Source organism: Actinia tenebrosa, unplaced genomic scaffold (genome assembly GCF_029948245.1).
Source record: "Actinia tenebrosa isolate PJP-AT-01 unplaced genomic scaffold, QUT_ActTen_1.0 PGA_scaffold0__85_contigs__length_37466705, whole genome shotgun sequence".
Lineage (NCBI taxonomy): Eukaryota > Metazoa > Cnidaria > Anthozoa > Actiniaria > Actiniidae > Actinia > Actinia tenebrosa.
Genome location: NW_028292569.1, coordinates 24,582,784 through 24,603,623, shown reverse-complemented (window position 1 = coordinate 24,603,623; position 20,840 = coordinate 24,582,784). Strand labels below are relative to the sequence as shown.

General features: G+C 39.8%; 1 protein-coding gene and 1 pseudogene across 1 annotated transcript; both read right to left on the bottom strand.

The window, feature by feature from the left end:
* Positions 1 to 6,146: 6,146 nt before the first annotated feature.
* Positions 6,147 to 11,403, bottom strand: LOC116300750 (uncharacterized; annotated as a pseudogene).
* Positions 11,404 to 12,328: 925 nt separating this feature from the next.
* Positions 12,329 to 20,107, bottom strand: LOC116300757 (DDB1- and CUL4-associated factor 12). Its single transcript, XM_031709684.2, has 7 exons — positions 19,381 to 20,107; positions 17,895 to 18,101; positions 17,276 to 17,333; positions 16,349 to 16,545; positions 15,585 to 15,807; positions 14,771 to 14,916; positions 12,329 to 14,457 (listed from the first exon to the last, which is right to left on the bottom strand). Exons 1-7 carry the CDS (start codon positions 19,582 to 19,584, stop codon positions 14,293 to 14,295), a joined length of 1,200 nt encoding a protein of 399 aa, XP_031565544.1. The 5' UTR covers positions 19,585 to 20,107; the 3' UTR covers positions 12,329 to 14,292.
* Between the last annotated feature and the right edge of the window lie 733 nt (positions 20,108 to 20,840).

Sequence of the window (20,840 nt, the reverse complement as noted above, 5' to 3'; positions counted from 1 at the left end):
ATATATCTGTTAGTACTGCGGGTTGTAAGTGTTGTAGCCATTAAACTGTTGGCGATATACTGTCCATGGGTATACAGGTTGGTAGACATTTGCAGCTCTTCAGCACAGCCGATGTCGTTGTCGTCTTGGGAGAAACTGTGGGCCTCTTCTTTGAGCATGCTCAGAGCGATGTTCTTTTGCTCGTCTGTCAGGCCGTCTACGCTAGGTAGGTGGGAGATTTCCTCGGCGCTAAAATCCGTTTCGCTGGGTGGTGTCGCTTGTTGACATGGTAGATCTCTCCGTGTTACCTCGACAGGTGTCACCGACCGTACTTGGTAGAGGCTACCGAGAACAGTGTGGCCCTTAATACGTACGTCATGGTCAGAGTGGTTCTCGACACTGATTTTCACGCGACTGGATGAGCCTCCCGAGATAGTCACTACAGATTCTGGTACATTTATTTCACTCGGCCACGAGGCTTGGGGGTCTGGTTCAAACAAAACTGGAATCTTACCCTCAGTCGGACCAACCTTTGCTGAGCACTTTATAATTGTTGCTTGCTTTTTGGGTATTACAATGTCTCGCTTGCAAGTTTTAATTTCGGCAAGTTCGCAGTATGGATCAACCGCGCGCAGCGTACTCACTAGCCCTTCTACGTCGCTTCTTTTCAGATGAGTCATTGTCGCCGCCATACTGACTACTATTCCGTCCTTTGTTTCCCCTTCACGTTTAACAAGTTCTGCGATAACATTGTACCCAATAATAGGTGTGTCTAATTGGTCTCGTGAAACCAAGAAAGGAACTTTGACTTTAGCTCCCTCTCCTCCTGACAAAAGCTCAAAGTCTATTTCGACCCAACCCTCAAATGGGAAAGGGGTACCGTTGGCCGCTGTCAGGTTTAGATTTTGCCCATCTAAAAGTTCCCCTATTTTACGCACGGTAGTCCCATCCATTTGTTTGTCAATCCAGTCTTTGGGGAGGATAGAAACCTGAGCCCCAGTATCCCATAATGCATCAGTTTTGCGACCATTTAACAAACAAGTTATCATGCATTTCTTCCCCACCAAATTAACAACTTTGGTGAGTTGTCCTGGCGTGAGGTGTGTGCGGTAAAATCCTTGTTCTCTCATCTCTTCATTCTCTTGCTGGGTGAGATAGCCTATTGCATTGCAAAGTGTTTTGTGCTCATTCCAATGTGCAAACTTACACGCACTTGAACAGTAATTAACACTTTCGCATCCCGAACAAAGTATGACTGTTTCTTGTTTCCCTTGTACTCCGCACGACACGCACACATGGGACTCTTTGTTTTCCCGGACTACTCCCTGTCCCCCGGGCGTAGCCGTCGGGAGTTTCCCGACTTTGTTTTGCAACCCCGCGCGAAGTGTTCACCCGATCCACATTTAAAACAATGACTACAACTTTCAGCGTTGTTTTCTTCACATTTAGTGCAACGGCGAACATTCCTCTCTTCCTTCCTTCTTTCGCGCGGTTTTTTTAAATCCGATCGAATTGCAGCCACTTCAGCCTGAAGAGCCTTGAGCGTTGCCATGTAGCTATCTTCACTCTGTGCTTTCCCACTGCCATGGTTCTTTGGCGCTGGTATTTTTCTATCGTTTTGTTCGACAGGAGCGTGAATTTGATTAACGAGCGCTTTGCGTGACCCAGGACTCAGCTTACTCATGCGCTCAGACTCTTCCGACGCCGCAGCATTTAATTTCTCCATTAGCTCTTCGTCACTAGCGTCAGCGTTTAACAGATGTGGCCGAAGCTTTGTGCGTATGGATTCCGACTGCAGGCCGGTCTCGATCACGTGGCGAAATAAACCATTTACTAACGCAGAGTCATACTTAACAGTTCCTTCGTTCGTTTGCGATGCAAAGAGAACTTGTTGGCGCAAATCCATGACTCCAATTAGAAAATCTTGCGGAGACTCCTTCGCAGCCTGACATGCCGTTGTCAATTCTTGGTAAAGCTCTGTACTAGATTTCTGTTTATAATGTGCTTTTAGAATCTGCTCAAGTTTTCCTATCGTTAGCGCTGGCATCATTTCTAAATAAGATCTTAATTTAAAGGGCCACTTGGACGAAAATCGCTCCAAAATTAAAACTCTTTCATTCGAGCTGGAACTTTGCTGAAATAATCTAGGATACATTAAGAACCACCCACTGGAATATCTTTCTGATATTCGAAAGGAAAGGGCCAAAATTTTACGATTTATTTTCGTCCGCCATTAATTTCTTTGAATCACAGAATTCGACTCAAGAAGACTGGCACGAGTACTTATGACGTCATTTACTCAACCCAAACCAAAACATTGGTGGGTAATGTATGTGCCATGTTCGTAAAACTCGGTTTATTTGGTTTATCCAGAAAATATTTAATGTTTCATTCGGTTTCCTAACTACTATATGACCAAACAATGTCTAGGCGCTGAAATTTTTCAGTTTCAATAATACTGACGATCATAATTCGAAAATTTCAATACATCTCGGCAAGCCAAGAATCACAACAAAGTAGGACGCATGGACGAGATTCTAGCGGTTCCATCGCGCGAAGTGACTGAGATATTCGGGATTCGAATCATTTTAAGGATAACAATTTTTCAAGGTATATTTACATACAAGGGCAAAGAACAACCCCACAATTTGGGTCCGCGAGACATCCGACACAATGAAAGAAAAATCTACGAGCTGAGTGACAGACGCCGCTGTCGCGCGAGTAATAAATAAGAAACCTTTGACATGTTCTATTACAAAGATGATATTAGATAATCGTATGTTTGTACCTATTCAATGCATAATAAACATTTTGAAGCAAATAATAACCGTTCTGTAGTAAATCAGCTAGGAGAATTACGAGATCACATTCTAAATTATTCGGCACATAGATCTAAGTATATTGTCACAAATCTTTATATCACAACGCAGAATTCAAAAGGCAATCGGTTGTTTTCATAACATCAATCACTATTAGATTACATTGAAACTTCAAATTTAAGATCTTTATATCATGGACAGTAGGTAGCAAATACAAATAATGAAATGAACGTAAGGAATTTTTATGAAAACCTCTTCCCAAGCATTGCTTCTTCTTCTAGTTCGGCTTCATCTTCATACATTATAATTTATGGTTCTAACTCTTCAGGATTGACAAAGCGAGCGTCCAAAGGAGTTTCCATCATATTTGAAGAGGTATCAAAGGTTTAAAAAAAGTCTGTTTAGAGATTCTTTTCACGATAACGCGTTTAAAACATCAAATAAACTTCAGGTAATTTAACAAGAAATGTATAGTCAAAACGACGCTAACATGACAGTGTTGAGTAAATGACGTCACAGCGTAAAACTGCTGTACATAATGACTCGTTGGCCGTGACACAAAGAAATTAATGGCGGACGAAAATAAATCGTAAAATTTTGGCCCTTCCCTTTCGAATATTAGAAAGATATTTCAGTGAGAGGTTCTTAATGTGTTCAAGATTATTTCAGCAAAGTTCCAGCTCGAATGAAAGAGTTTTAATTTTGGAACAATTTTCGTCCAAGTGGCCCTTTAAGTGATGGACTAATCGCTCTGATCACGCCTTCGATTACTTCTGTCTCGCTGTATTTGTTCTTAAGACCAACCTCGATTTGCCTCAAGAGACTTACGAGAGACAAGCGGTCTTTGTGCGTATCTCCTCCAATCATACCAATGATACGAAAATCGCGCCTGAGTGCATTTCGTACATCTACGACGCCTACGTCACTAAGAGTACATACCGGTTCGATTGCTTCCTGTTTTGATGATTTGTTACCTGGTTGTAGAGATACCAACTTTTCGTTTGCTTCGTTGATTTGCTTCTGGTAATCCTCCATCATCTTCTTGAAGTTCTCTTGCATCTTCTCTAGTTCTTTCTTCGCTTTGTCGTATTCAGCATCCTTCTGCGCTGTGTTGCTCTCCTTGGTGAATTTGCCGATGTCTTCAATGACTAACTGTTTGTCCTCTGAGCTCTCTATTACTTCTTCGACTGTCCTCCGTATTTTCCTCGATAACTTTAGTTTTCCTTCATCTTCACAAGGCACCTTGAGGTGTTCTGCTAACTCCTGCAAGCGTTCTAGCGACAAATTTAAAATTTCTTGCTCCAATCTCAACTGCTGAGCCTCTAAATCAAAATCCATCGTAGCCGGCTTGGTCTGTTATTACACCACACCCCCAAATCTTGCAAAACCACGTTCTCTAAAGTTTTCTGGCGTTCAAACGGACATTAATTCCTCTTAGGCCACGTACATCAAGTCTTCAGTACCATACGAAGGGAATGCTTGACTTATTTGCGATGAAAGCATTCAAAGGAACGCTAATTTCGTATCCATGTGCGTCCAACACAACATCAACTTCTTTGACCACGAGGTCAATCGTCTTCCAGGTCTAGAGAACCGCCTTTTTACGAGAAATTCCTCGATTAGCGGTCCTGGCAGGGTCGCCAAAATGTTACACACGGTACTTTTGATCCCGTTCGAACCAATAGTTGACACGTTTTTGCTGGAACTTATATTTACTGCTTCTTTCTTTGAGATCTATGCTCAGTACATGTGTGTAAGAATATATCCCTATCTATATCTCTGGTTACAAAACTACTATCTGGTTACATGAACATTTCGTCACACACTCTAATATTTACATAAAGACTTAGTCACGAAATGCCGTACTAGTTTTGTGTCTCACAAATTCAGTGTATATTTTGAGATGAAAATGTTACGCGTTTAGGCCAACCTTTGACAAAAATAGTTGCAAATTTTGCTTATATCATTAAAAATAGAATTTTCCTTATAAATTATTATTTAGAATAGTCTAAAATGTGTTTTAAATCGAGATATCCTGCTAGCTTATAAGAGCGTATGTCTGTAAGCGAGAATCTTAAATCAGTTTCAAAAAATCGAATTTCTTTTTATTGTACCAAAACAACCCTTTGGGTAAGTTGTTTTAGGAAATAATATCAAAATGTCCCAGCGCGCTTTTATTTTTGAGAAAATTGCAAAAGTTTGAAAAATCGATTAAAATGGGTAATTTTCCTAATTAATATGCAAAAATCGATGGCCATCTTTAAGGAGCTCTCAATAGATCAAAAAGAATCCAAATGAATTCATATTTCCCAGGTAGTCAAATCAACTCTATATCTTTAAGAATGGTTCAAGAATTTGTAATAAATTGCTTTTTAAATACGAGAAATCGGCCTTCTAAAACATGTTGTGTTTTTATGATCGAGCGGCAGTCAAATTATAGGTGAAATTCAGCCTCCAATATCGCTGCTGGTACCTAATAAATCGAAAGAACACTTACACAGCACGAAAGTACACATATTCTAGTTTATTTGTGCCAAGTTTTAGCTCCGACTATTAAAATGCCACCGCGTGAAGGAATTTCAACTTGTAGCGTTCAAACACGCTATACGGCTAATCAATTACACGGGTTGTTTATCTCTATAACACTAAATTGACTCAATATTTCTTTTTTTTGAATTTTTTTATTAAGATGGTTTGCCAAAAGTATAAACAGCATAACTAGAGAGTAAATACTCTTCAATCAAGTGGTTCTCTGTGTTAATCCACGATAACTGAGCGCAGCTTGAGCTTAAAACCATGTCACACAATCTAGGGTCAGGACAAGAGCACCCCGTCGTCGGTGGCTTTAGCTAGATTTCTTCCCCAATGCAAAAGATTTATCTCCTACTCTGAGATCCCAAATGCTCTATGAATTTAGCCGGTTTTTAAACTATTGAACCGGTTTTTGATGAATTATTACCATGAATGTCTTGAGAATAGCATGTAAACATTTAACGTCCTAGCGAGCTGTCAACGGCATTCTAAATAAACACATGAATTCTACCAAATCATTATCGTAACTTACCAGTTACCAAACCACCAAACTTTGATTACTTGGTCTGAACAGATATTGCAAGTTTCTTTAACTCCAAATATCATTAGGCGTTTTCCCTGTTTTAACGGATGGCAAGACTGTGGAGTGACAGTCGGAGCATGCTTTGTCACTACAAGTTGAATTAATTTTCCCAAAAAAGTTAATTAATATCTATTTGAAAACTTTAGTCAAGCCCAACCATTATTTTCCTTAAAATGTTGAGACTTCGTTAATGATTTTTTACTATTCCAATTAGAATTGCAATACTAGCCTTTTTGTGATTGAGCAATTATTCAAGGACTCTTTTTATTTAAAACATAACTCTCTTTTATAGGATAACTTGAAATACTACACGAGAGCTGGAGGACACTACATGATGAATATAGCTTTTTTCGTATTCTTTAGCTTTAGGAGTGTTTTATATGATAACGGAAGAAATCTAAGCCTGATCTATTTGCTTTAGATAATAAATTTTGACGAGCACAGTGTAAAAAACCGCCTGAGAAAACATATTTTCGTAGATGATTTAGCTGAAAAGCAGCACGCGCTCAGCAACGAAGTATAATATTTTTTAATTATTTTGTAGAAAAGTGAAAATTGACGTCATTTATTCATTCGTTCATTCTTTTTTCTTAATTCTTTCTTTCCAGTCTTTCCGGTTGTTTTTATTCTTTCTTTCTCTCTTTCTTTTTCTATTCCTCTTCTCTTCTCTTCTCTCCTCTCCTCTCCTCTCCTTTCCTCTCCACTCTTCGCTTCTTTTTATATTGAACAACGAAAATTAAAGTGCTGGATCTGGAATATCCATAAACTTGGCTCCAAGCGGCTCAACACAGATAAACTAACCCTTACAAGAATACATGGATGTGTTTGACTGTAAAAGCTATCGATGAAACTCATTGTTGACAGGTACAATTATTGAACACGTCTTTGAGTAGTTCCAAATAAGGGGCTTTGCGACGAATCGGAGGTTTAGGGACTTGAAGGCCAAGATTTTCACATATGAGCTGCAACATTCCAACTTTTAGATTTTTTAAGGTATTATCTTCAGTCATGGCACAAACGTTGTAATGATCGAAGACAATAGGATGCTGCAGATGGATGGATTCTATTGCTTTATATGTGGCAGCTGCAAAATGCTCTTCTTCCTCGACAGCGTGAAGGTCAAGCTCTGATGGTGTTTGCTTTCGGATCTTGGCCGCAAGGCGTGAAAAATAGGAGGCGATTTGCTGAGTACTCAAAAACTCTGGAACTTTGAAGAGCCTCTCTCCATCTTGACCACGCGCACGCCTCATCTCCACAGCAACAGCTTCAGCATTAGCTTTCCTCCCAGTCGACAGACCAATTTGAAATTTTGCGGAAAGATATGATTTCTGGTTTTTGTTAAAGCGGTACGGCTTTTTCGTTGCTCTGAGAGCTCAGCTTGACTAACAGGGGTGACGCTTGTTTTCCCCCCTTGAACTGGAGCTGCTTTGGAGAGTTGGTATTACTCCAACACCCTCATCTAGCTCGCACTTGTATCCCATCTTTGCGAGATCCATAAGGGAATGCTTCTCGAGGGCCCTAGTACATTTTTCGGAAGTCAAGTGCCTTTCTAAATTCCCGACCTTCTGAAAAACACGAATGCAACCATCATGTGGGCAAGAGAAGAGTGCTTGGGAGGTATGGTCTGTACTCATATCTTCCGGCTCAACATTCTGCTCAGCGCCGGGTTCGGTTAGCGTCTCCGGTTGGGTCTTGCGAGTGGCTTGGGGAATAAAATATTTGAATTCTCCTGGTGAGAAAGACGAGCTAAGCCATTTATGATTGGCCTCAGAAAGAAAAGGGTAAAAAATTAAGTGGCAGAAAATGGCAAGAAATCTAACTCAGTAATCCATTTACCTGTAGTCGAGGACTTTTCAATTCTGAGGACTTTCCCAGTGCCTATGCCATAAGCACGCCAGACTTTAATTTTCTCTCCAGACACAAACTCAAAATTGTTGAGCTTACTTATGTTTGGTATCTTTTGTGTGGTCTCTTGAGAGTTAGCAATGGATTGCAGTGAAACGACTCGAACACCCTTTACTCCCCCATTGGAAAGGAGGGCACTCTCTAGTTGTTTGGCGGTAACAACATCATTTCCTTCATTAATATACACGCGAATGTGTGATTTGCATGTTGCTGCCAACCTATCTGCCGCTTCTTTACCTCCCTGAGGATCACTGAAATCAAGACGGGCTATTTTTACTCCAGTAGATCGTGATATTTCTGGACATGAAAGGATCGTTGTGGCCGAATGATAACACCCAGCGTTGTCTTGACGGAGGTATGCCTTACTGATTTCAGGGTGTTCTTGCTTCAAGGTTCGAAGCACATCCTGCATTATAGAAACAACAGCTGGGCTATCTTGGCTGCACGATTGAATCACATGAACGAATCCCTGCCACTGTAGCTTGTCATCAAGTCGCCGGTACACAACAGATATGTGCCAAGAGATACCACGCTTACCAAACCAGTCAGACTGCGACTCCCTGTACCTCTGTGGCAGGAACTTCATCGCCCAGTCATTGACAATCAATACCGTTCGATGATCAATCAGTTCCAGGGTGTCAAAACGCGCTTGGTCTTGATTCCAAGATCGGAGTGTGTGACACTTCCATGACTTGATGGCAAGCGTTGCCGACTGTATGATATAGAGAGCTTCATCTCGTTCATCATCGGAAGGATATTGGCAAGCTTTGGCGCATTTTTCAATTTCCTTCAAAGTTTCCCCCAGCACTAAACATTGACCACATGTATCCTCATGTTTGTGACTACAGGCCTTCCTAAAATCTGACTCACAACCATCACTGAGGGAGAATACAACACAGTGGTCCGCTACCTCCGCAGCTTTCGCCAGATGCACCTGTCAGAAAACAGTCAAACTTCAACACATGTAAAAGGACACCAATTTCCATTCAAAAACGTAGTCAATGCCAAAAATTTTATAAAAAGAATATTGAATATATAATAGAAATTGTCAGGCCATCATTGACATTATAGCTTTACTTACTGCCACTATCAAAAATGATAGCACGCTTGTGTTAGTTGAGTTAATTAGCTGTTAGTAAATGTTTTCGAGATGTGCAAATGGCAACTAAGTAGTCCAATCGCACATTGAAAATATAAAATAAATATGAATAAAAGGGCTATGAAGACTGGGAGTGAGGGCCGAAGGCAAAACAGAGCTAAACGTGTTTTGATGAAATTTACTGCTTAGCTGTTTTGTCTTACTATACTGTCTGCACGAGAAAATAAAAATTACGATAAGAAAAAAAATTCGGCGCAAGCATTCAGTTAGCATGTACTGTGTTTACGAATATTGCTGTTCTTTCTAACTTTAAATTGTAATCAAAGGGTTTACCTTATAATCTCCCTTTAAATAGAGTTTAGTTGCCTTCAGAGCATCTGTCATTCTCATTCCCCAGTCCCGCTCAGCACCATATTCAATCAGTTTGGGAACTAATGCCAACAGTTCATCAAACGCTCTTGTACCATCCGCAGAAAAGTAATCAAGACCTTGAAGAGACTTTCTCACTGAGGCACTGCATTCAGAAAGTATGCGATGCATTGTACTTTCGCTAAATGGACGAAAATTTGTCTCTTGGCAGAATCGAACATACTGTAGCACAATTCGACGAGGTATCATAGTGCGTATCACATTAGGCACTTCTAGGACTTGACCAGAGGAAAGAGTAAGATGTTTTTGGCCATAAGGGAGGTCTTGGACCAAATGCGGACTAGTAATAAAGGATAAGAAATGACTGAGCTGCTTTGGATCTACTTTGATACGTGATGCTTTTTGAACAGGAACTGGTACACCTCTACCAAGCTGAAGACGATGTAAGTTTGCTGAAGTGTAACGGACGGTACTTGGTAAGACCAGGAATATATGAATTTGTTACACTGGAGCTCGCTAAACCAGCCATTATTGAGAGGATTTGTCGGCGGGTATCCCAGCTAGACGCATTATTGTAGGTTTCTGCAAGGGCCTCTAGGTAGCGGTGGTCTACCTTTGTTAGCTCATCAGTACCAAGGAGCTTACTAGTCGTGCTGGATGATATCAGAGCTTGCCAGAGGTGTCCAGCGTTGTCAGGAGAAACAGTTTGGAGCACAGCAGCTACAATCTCAGCGCTCCTCTTTGTATTGCGTTGTTTGGTCACTTCACTGATCTCATTCCAGTCTAACCATCGTCTTTGAAGGGGTGGAATCTTTGAAGCTACTAAAAACTTGTTCAGTTGTTGAAGTGGTTGGCTTCGCACTTCATCACTATACGAGGAAGCACTAGTACTCGCAGTATCCGGGCTCAGAAAGGTCTCGTCTGAAGCTTTGATGGCAGAGGTAGCTTCGTCACTTCGCGTGGACGCAGTACTCGCAGTATCCGTACTGAAAATAGTAACTTCTTCAATCTGCAGTTTATTGAGGGACTCTATAAGTCCAGTCTCATCAGCTGTTTCTTTTTCCCTCTTCTGAGTGATCTAATTAAAAATATTAGGAATTCGAATGATGTTTTAACCAATCGGCCGTATGCTTTTGACTCTAATTTTTGGTGACCACATGAAAAAATATTAATACGACTCAAAATGCTAACCTCCTTGGCTGACCCCCCTCCCCCGATGATGATCACATAATAGATCATACTCACTTCCACAGTGTCTTGTTCAGATTCAATAACGGATGCATCTTGTTCTTCTGGTTCTTCTGCAATGCTTTTTATATATGCGCTGCACGTCTTACATATTGCTAAATCCAAGAAGAAGAATATCGATTTAACTTCGAGTTAAATTTCTCAAATTCCGCTTGTGAATTTGCTGCAATTTTCATTTCAAATATTACGATTGGTCCGCTGCATATTTGACTGGCCTTAGCTTATAGGTCGTTTAGTACGCGAATCAACACCCAATGCGAGCAATGTATTTCATAATTTATGACGTTGCTAGTAGAATAGTACAATCGTTTACCACAATGCCCGGCATGGAAGCATTTGTACTTCTAGCCTGATAAAATAAATCGATTTTTAACTTACGTGATCCAACAGCAATAAGTTCTCCTGTTTTACCCAGAATAAATGAGGATTGTCTCGTGTTAATTCGCCTCGTGGCTTTTACCGTAGAAGTTTTGTGAGCAGCCAGGGGGTGTGGTACGGAACATCTAACTTTGCGACATCGCCACCGAATTCCGTATTCAGCTCGATGCTTTGGGCATATCGTTATTGCTTTGTGAGAATCATCGGGTGAGAATATACCTAAAGACAATTTTTTATCAACTGATATTCATATTAAAAGGCAGGCAACGATGAAAAATTGATAAAACGCAGACTATATTACCTGCACGAGCCAACAATAACATCATTTCATTATCCAGGGACGAATCTTCACTAATGCCAAATATTTCCAGATGCCTGAAAATATCTTTTTGACAGTCAGATATAGCAACAGAGTGCACTTGATCTGGATAGTCTGTACTGGTCCCGCAAGGACTATATCCAATAAGAGCCGAAAATCCACAGAGCGCCATCGTACCCAAACAACTCAAAAGCGGGCTGACCAAGCTAATATTAGCGCGTTGTGTTAAGCGATAATAGATAATGATTAACTTTTTGGGAAAATTAATTCAACTTGTAGTGACAAAGCATGCTCCGACTGTCACTCCACAGTCTTGCCATCCGTTAAAACAGGGAAAACGCCTAATGATATTTGGAGTTAAAGAAACTTGCAATATCTGTTCAGACCAAGTAATCAAAGTTTGGTGGTTTGGTAACTGGTAAGTTACGATAATGATTTGGTAGAATTCATGTGTTTATTTAGAATGCCGTTGACAGCTCGCTAGGACGTTAAATGTTTACATGCTATTCTCAAGACATTCATGGTAATAATTCATCAAAAACCGGTTCAATAGTTTAAAAACCGGCTAAATTCATAGAGCATTTGGGATCTCAGAGTAGGAGATAAATCTTTTGCATTGGGGAAGAAATCTAGCTAAAGCCACCGACGACGGGGTGCTCATTGTCCTGACCCTAGATTGTGTGACATGGTTTTAAGCTCAAGCTGCGCTCAGTTATCGTGGATTAACACAGAGAACCACTTGATTGAAGAGTATTTACTCTCTAGTTATGCTGTTTATACTTTTGGCAAACCATCTTAATAAAAAAATTCAAAAAAAAGAAATATTGAGTCAATTTAGTGTTATAGAGATAAACAACCCGTGTAATTGATTAGCCGTATAGCGTGTTTGAACGCTACAAGTTGAAATTCCTTCACGCGGTGGCATTTTAATAGTCGGAGCTAAAACTTGGCACAAATAAACTAGAATATGTGTACTTTCGTGCTGTGTAAGTGTTCTTTCGATTTATTAGGTACCAGCAGCGATATTGGAGGCTGAATTTCACCTATAATTTGACTGCCGCTCGATCATAAAAACACAACATGTTTTAGAAGGCCGATTTCTCGTATTTAAAAAGCAATTTATTACAAATTCTTGAACCATTCTTAAAGATATAGAGTTGATTTGACTACCTGGGAAATATGAATTCATTTGGATTCTTTTTGATCTATTGAGAGCTCCTTAAAGATGGCCATCGATTTTTGCATATTAATTAGGAAAATTACCCATTTTAATCGATTTTTCAAACTTTTGCAATTTTCTCAAAAATAAAAGCGCGCTGGGACATTTTGATATTATTTCCTAAAACAACTTACCCAAAGGGTTGTTTTGGTACAATAAAAAGAAATTCGATTTTTTGAAACTGATTTAAGATTCTCGACGCTTACAGACATACGCTCATAAGACACATGGGGAAACGTTACGTGCAACATTTGGAAATTTCCAGCCAATAAGCGTGCACCAAATTTATAACCGCTGACCAAATTTCTTTCAGCATGGCAGCAATTTTAGCATAGCAGACTGACAAGCGATGTTGCGTGATTTTGTTGCAACGTGTGTCGCACCTTTACAAACTCTAACGGTACGGACACACGGTGCAGCATTGCATGCAATATTGCACGCAACAGGACTGTTGCAGTGTGTCTACCCCTGAAACTTGTTGCACGCAACATTGCATGCAACAAATCTGAAGTTGCAACATTGCGCGCAACAAATTTCGTGTGAACATGGCTGCAACATTGCGTGCAGCATTTTGAAAATTCCAGCCAATCAGCTTGCAACAAATTTATAACCGCTGACCAAATTTCTTTCAGCATGGCAGCAATTTTAGCATAGCAGACTGACAAGCGATGCTGCGTGATTTTGTTGCAACGTGTGCCACCCCGATTCAAATTTGTTGCGTGCAATGTTGCACCGTGTGTCCGCAACTTTAATTAAACTCTCAACTATTTCGTACGACTGGGGAAACATGTACATTTTATATTCAGACACTTTACAAAAATGTTTGGTATGCCGTCTGGAGTTTTTTGATTACTTTGAAGTAAAAGCCTCTTGAATTTTCACACAGTTAAACGTTTTCACAGGTTGATATATTTTACCTTTTTGCCTTCAAGGTGTAGATAGTGCTGATTCCTTATCTATAAAGTGGTCAAAACCTGGCGACAAACATATCTTTATCTTACAACTTCAAAATCATTAACTAAAAATATAGAAATTTGCAAGATGTATTAATAAAGCTGTTACACAAACGAAATGGAACAACAGCCTTTTAAAAACACAGGTACCATCTTAAGTAAATAACAGTATAAAACCTATGGCAAAGAAATATAATAAATATAAAATATTAAAATATTGAACCACATAGCTGGAGTGAAATGTTACTCAAAAACTGCATAAAAATTAGAAAAATTTGAACAAAATAAAATTCTATATACAATTTATCTAAAGTTCAGTTTTGGAAAGATTTTCTTTGAAATTCAAATCATTGTCCTTTTTAAAAGAGCAGTTTCAATTTTAAAATCATCTATCTCTGCTTTCATTTCTAGATAACAGTTGCTTTTTCTAACAGGTTGTTGGTTGGTGTTGTATAATCCAATCTATAACCCCTCTGCTTCCATAGAAACGAAGGATGAGTATGACATGTTCTTGACACGTGATAATGTATCAGCATCACTCTTATTTTCTCTGTCTTGATATAATTATCTTCATTGCTCAAACTTCTCTGTTTGTCTCCGCAAACTGGTACGTATTTCCTCAAAGCGGCTCCTCATGAGTTTGCCTTGTTTTGAAGACGACTCTTCACGACTTTACGAATTAGTTTCAGTCGACTTCCAAAAGATGGCCACATTGTTACATGAGTCATGTGATCATAATTAGTCATCACGTGGTCATAATTAGTCACGTGGTCATAATTAGCCACGTAGCCATAATTAGTCACGTGGTCATAATTAGTCACATGATCATCTCAATCACGTAGATACATTTAGTCACTTGGTCACATTTCATTTCTCACGTGGCCAGCCATCATTCCCATACAGCAGCATAATTCCCATATAATACCAAAGCAAGTGGTCCGCCAGCTGTAAATAGTTTGGTACCCGTGGGGTCGTAACAGTGGGTATAGATAGCATTACTAAAACAGTCCACCTCTGTTTCTGTGAAGTACTCATAAAGAGTGTTATCTAAACGCTTTAGGTCAAAAAGAAAAAGAGCTTAGAAAAAGTGTTTTTGATATGGTCAATAATAAAATAAAAGAAATGCCGACAGAAAGGCAAAACAAGTTTGCTAGAAGATTTTCTATAATTTAGACTTCCGCAAAGTCCACCGAGAGGTAAACTTGGAGCAAGTCTATCTATCATTCAATATGCTTTTTTTTATTATAGTTTTGGTTATGGTTTTAGGAAGAACTAACACTGAAGATCTAGATAAAACATTACACAAGCACTGATCTTGGATTTCCATTGGAAAAATATTTCAATAAAATCTTTTCTGAGTAACTTACCAACCAACCCTTTCCAGACTTTAAGGTGAGATCATCCTTGGTGTCAGTTACTAGAAAGCCATTAGCAACTAAATCATAAAATACGACAGAACCATGACCTGTACCAATAGTAAGCAGCACATCTTGAAAACTAACTGAGCGCACACCTGACAATGAAAAAAATACTGAACATTAGACAATGAATAAATTGGGGTGGAGTGGAGTGGAGTGGGGTGAGTGGAGTGGAGTGGAGGTTGGTAGAGTGGTAAGGAGTGGAGTGGAGTAATGTGGAGAGGAGTGGAGTGGAGAAATGTGGTGTGGAGAAAAGTGGAGTGAGAGAAGTAGTGTAGAGTATAGCACAATACAATAGTGTATAGTAGAGTAGAGTACTGGGCCCGGCTGTACATGTATGAAGGGTGAATAGGGCTATCCGGCAAATAAGTACTTATCCAGTGGTAGGTCGATACCGTTATCCAATGAATTTATCCACTGGATAAGATCTATCTGTTAGATAGAAGTTTAGTAGTAGCGTAGCGTGGTGTGGTATGGTGTAATGTGGTGTGGTGTAGTGTGGTGTGGTGTGGTGTGACTAATTGGCATGGTGTGGTGTGTCCTGGCGTGGCATGGCGTGGCATGGTGTGATGTAGTGTAGTGTGGCGTGGTGTAGTGTTGTGTAGTTTAGTGTATTGTAGTGTAGTGTAGTATAGTGTGGTGTGGTGTGGTGTGGTGTGGTGTGGTGTGGTGTGGTGTGGTGTGGTGTGGTGTGGTGTGGTGTGGTGTGGTGTGGTGTAGTGTAGTGTAGTGTAGTAAAGCAGAGCAGAGGAAGTGTACCAACCTGCTCCTGGGTCATAGGTTCTAATGTTCTTCACCATCTTATAAGATCTTAGGTCTACCAATGAAACATGTGATTGAGACCCTATGGCATAGAGGCTCCTGTCTTTCTCCAAAGCAAGGCAAACATTCTCATAGTAAAAAGGCAGTGGAAATGAAGAGAGTTGCTTCCCAGAAGCAATGTCCCATACATGGACTAGTGAATGTGGAGATAAGGCAGCAAGATTCTGAAACAAAATATTTATCTCATTCATATTCTGGGATCACTGTGGTAAATTATTATGGGTTGGAGAGGAAAGTTATTTTGATCCTCATCTTTCAAATGTGCTACAGCTTTGGCAGATCATGTGGCCTTGGTATTGATAATTTCCGATATAATGCACTACCATATGCAATGATTGTTTATTACTATAGGTATTGGGACTGTAGGGCATTGGTTGACTGGATTTTGATCTCACTATTCTTGGTTGTTGAATTTTCAGCTTTTAAGAGAGTCAGCTAAATCTTAATGTATTGTATAAACATGCCCAATCTCTAGAATATAATTGATGTATCTAAATTTGAGAGTTTTTAAATTTGGAAAATCAAGAACCGTGTATAGTCGGATTGGACTGGACTACGGATAACCGGATCTCGTAAAACCACAGTGGCAAAGAGAAAACAACACATCAAACAAACCCAACCTATATATGAACTTAACATCACTGAGAGACAGTGCACCATAAGAGTACATGCCATCTATTTCACCCACCCCCAGGTCCCACTCACCCCTGTATTGCTATTATAAGCCAGGTCTCTTATTCTATCAGCCTCTACTGTGCCAGTCAGTGTTGTCTTGGGTGACACATATGCTGGCATAATCTTTGCCTTCTCTTTACCATTCGTAGTTCCAACAAGTTTATTGCTTGTATAGGCAGGTTCACCTCCATAGGTATTCCAAATAGATATGGTACCATCTCTTGAACCTGGGTGAAAATTAATATGAATTAGTAGTCCCATCAAATGTAATGGACCCTGAAACAACCTCTGAACTGATCTAAGTCAGGGCATGGCTAACTCACAGATTGAACCCTGAAACAAACTCTGGGCTGATCTAAGTCAGCGCATGGCTAACTCACAGATTGAACCCTGAAACAACCTCTGGGCTGATCTAAGTCAGGGCACGGCTAACTCACAGATCGAACCCTGAAACAATCTCTGGGCTGATCTAAGTCAGGGCATGGCTAACTCACAGATCAACCCTGAAACGACCTCTGGGCTGATCTAAGTCAGGGCACGGCTAACTCACAGATCGAACCCTGAAACAACCTCTGGTCTGAAATAAGTCAGGGCACAGCTAACTCACAGATCGAACCCTGAAATAATCTCTGGGCTGATCTAAGTGAGGGCATGGCTAACTCACAGATACAACCTTTAAATAACCTATGGGCTAATCTAAGTCAGGGTTAGGGTATTATAACTACATCTACAGTAACTCAATTTTGTTGGGTTTTGCAGAGAGGGAAAACAGAAAACCCAAGAAAAATCCCTGGAACCAAGGAGCAAGGAAGACCCAGGAATCAAACCACAGACGTTAGATACATGTATGAGAGGTAACCTTAATCTTGTTCCCCCTTCCCTGTGGTTTTCACTTAAGTGGCTTTAATACAGTCATGTGAAATAAGCCCTAACTTAGTTTAATGGAATGGTTTTTACCTGTAGCTAATAATCTATCATCAATCCATTCTGTGGCAAATACCCAGTCACTGTGTCCCTGAACAAAAACAATGACAACATGTTTTAACTTAAAAGTGGACTAATAGTTCCCCTTGCATGTGATGTCAAAGCAGTTCAATTTGGAGGAGAAAACGAAAGAATTTCAAGCTCCTGAGAATTGGATACCCATTGTTATAGCCTCCAAACTGAGCTGAATTCTGACGTGCTGCAAGGGGTCTATCATTTTACTCCAAGGGGTCTATCATTTTACTCCAAGGGGTCTATCATTTTATTGCAAGGGGTCTATAAACATTATGGGGAGAGAAGTTGATGAAGAGAGTGTCTTCAAGATTGAAAACAAAGTTAAAGACAATGACAAAATTTAATGACCAGGGCCTAGTTGTACGAACGAAAGGTGGATAGTGCTATCCTACTGTACAGATAGAGGAAGGGCAAAAAAACATCTGGAGAAGACATCTACAGAAAGACTTAGATAGGCTGGGGCATAACTGGAAACAGCTAGAGGACAAGGTGAAGGACAGGGTTCTGTAGTGTTCAGATGTTGTTGATGGCCTATACCCCACAAGGTGTGTACAGACTTAGGAGGAAAAATACCTACCTCTCCGACACAAACAGGATCAAATGTTGGCAGTTTGTACACAGCAAGGTGGTTAGGGTTTTCTCCATTGGATGCTAACATTGTCTGAGACTGATTCAGAGCAATATCATGGACCCCTGCAGATACCATCTGTGGAGTTGCATGTGGACTGCCTTCTAGCATAGGGATGAACACCCTTTCTTTGGTTACCACATCTATTACAACCAGCTAGAGAATATGGCAAGAAAACAAAGAATAATTAACAATTATTCCCTGAAGGCGAAGTGAATATCGAGGAATAATAACTGAAAGGAATTTGAGGTTATTATTCCTAAGGAGAATAATTGTTTTAGCATAAATACACAGGTGATTCTTTCAAAAAAAGGAAGAAAAAAGAGAAGATAGAAGACACATTTTTTCTTCGTGACAGCAACAAAGCGGCTGGCCACCATTTTGGATTATAGCTGGAGGTGATTATCATGTAATAGTGCGAGGTTTTCAACCAATCAGCGCGTGAAATTCTCTATAATCACCTGAATATTTATACTAATGGAACTTATTAAAATAAATGGTTTGAGCCCAGGATCATAATGAGTCTGTTGATTGTCTGAGTAAGTTGCAAAGTCTTCAAGGTGGTGGACATTCATGACAGCCTGAACAGGAGTCATGTTCAGGGTTTTTACAAAATTTAGTATTAAGAGGAATCCATTTAGAGCATGCAGTTTTGGTATTTTTTGTGTTATAGGCACTTTAATGTTACTGGTACTGGCATACTGTAGCATAAAATTAAAATCACTCAAGTGTCACAGTCTTTCTTATTATAACCTAATTGTTTAGATATAGTGTTAGTCTCCTTCACAGCTGTCATTAGTAATGGTCCCAGCTCCTCCCTGGAACAACACTAAGGATTGCTGCAAAGTAGACTGATACAGCTAGTGTATAGGCACAGGAATATACAGGTATAAAGAAATGCTAGATTATGACATGCCATTACATTGAAATGATTTTTCATTGTCCATGGACAATTCATCCAGCCACTATGCTTTAGAACTTTACCCCTGAAAACCAAATTTGTTTGCACGACAGACTTTCAAATGGCACAACACATGACATGGAAGTTAACAAAATCATTTGCTTTCAGTTCAATGTTACTGACACTGCGCCTGACTGCCATACTCGCAGTGGTGAATTGCTGGTTTTCAATCATTCCCAAGAGAGTGAAATAACTAAAGACACGGCAGCCATGTTGGATGATATAACAAAAGAGACTGATCTTTTGTTCAATTCATTCAACATGGTGGCTGTGAAAACCATCAACAGCGATAATAAGATTTGAGCCAATTACAACATATGAACTAATTGCTAAGCTAATAAGAAATGGTCCTGCACAGTACCAATAACATCTCTGTATGCTTGAACTGTGGAGTTTTTGGAGTCATAACAAATTTGCTGCATCAGGTAAGTACTGTATAGCATAAATGAAACCTATTGATTATTTAATTAATACCTGGTTGCACTTGGTACCACATATCACTCGTCTATCATCCAGCCATTTTGAAGCAAAGACTTTATCAATCGTTCCCAATGGTACATTTGAAGGCTTCCATGTTAGAGGAACTCTATGACTTATGAGATCTGTGACAGTTTGACTTGAAAGTTTTGCATCCGTTGACTGACGACGTGTGCTCAGGTATTCAAATACAGACTTCATTATCTAAATTATCTTCGATTCTTTAAGCAATATTGACTTTAAACCATGTAGAATTCCACCGTATTACAGTAGCAAGAATTTTGTTTTGTCTGACGCAATCGTTCCGACCTTACAACACAAAGCAGCTTGTAAACAAATGCAATAACGTCAATCTTGAGCACAAAGTCGACCAAAATTATTTCTTTCTTTAAAGTAAATCGTACCAAAAACAAAAAATATGTTTCCGTATGTCCAATAGAAAGTCTTATTGTCTAAAAACATGCGATAAAAACCGGTAAACAAATTATTTTTTGTTGCAGAGGCATGATAACACGTCGGCTATGTGCTGATGAACAACGCGACGGGCAAATATGAAGTTGAAATCACCTTGAATCCAACGAAAACAGTATATCCAGCACTCTGAGCTATTGCGTTAGGTCCACGACTTCATACTAGTATCATAGGAACACAAAAAGACTTAATAAATAAGCTTACATATAAACTTTAACACAACAAAAATTCTTGTAGCAGTCAACTAGACCAAACCACAGGTAACCCATCAAAAAAGTACTGGGGTTCCAGGCCTTATTGACAAAGCACAGGGATCCGTGAATACAAAATGATAACATTTCTGGAGGTACCGCTAAGTTGAATCTTTTTTCGCCGAGTCTTTCTGGTGAATTTGGAGAAAACTGAAACGTTTATACTTAGTTAGTGCAGTTGTCGTATGACTGTGAAAAGTTCACGGCAAGAACACGGTCGTGACACGGCAAGGCATACGCCAGACAAATCACATTGCACGAGAATTTACTCTCCGTCCAATCAAATACCCGGAACACGGCATAAACACGGCGCGGACACGGTCACGCCAAGATCGCGGCACTTTTAGACCAATCGTATTTGCGCGTGAAAAAAAAAAAAAAAAAAAAAAATCAGCCAATTAAAATTCTAGAAAGTATCACGGTCACGGCACGTCACGCTTACGGCACTGAGCTTTTCACAGTCATACGAAAACTGCTCTATTGTGGCGTTGTTAGCGAGTGTTACCACATGGTACCAAATATCCAGATATTACTGAACTTTATATGTATATATATTTCCTTTCAATCATATAGTCTTTCTTCCCTTTGTTTGTCAGTGTACAACTAACGTAGTTGTAAGGCTAAAAATAAGATAAATCAAAAATTAATACTGAGAACAGGCAGGAAAACGGAACGCCGGAGCCCTAGCACAAGCGACTGGCTTTAGTCTTGTATTTTGCTCAAGCTAACGTTCAT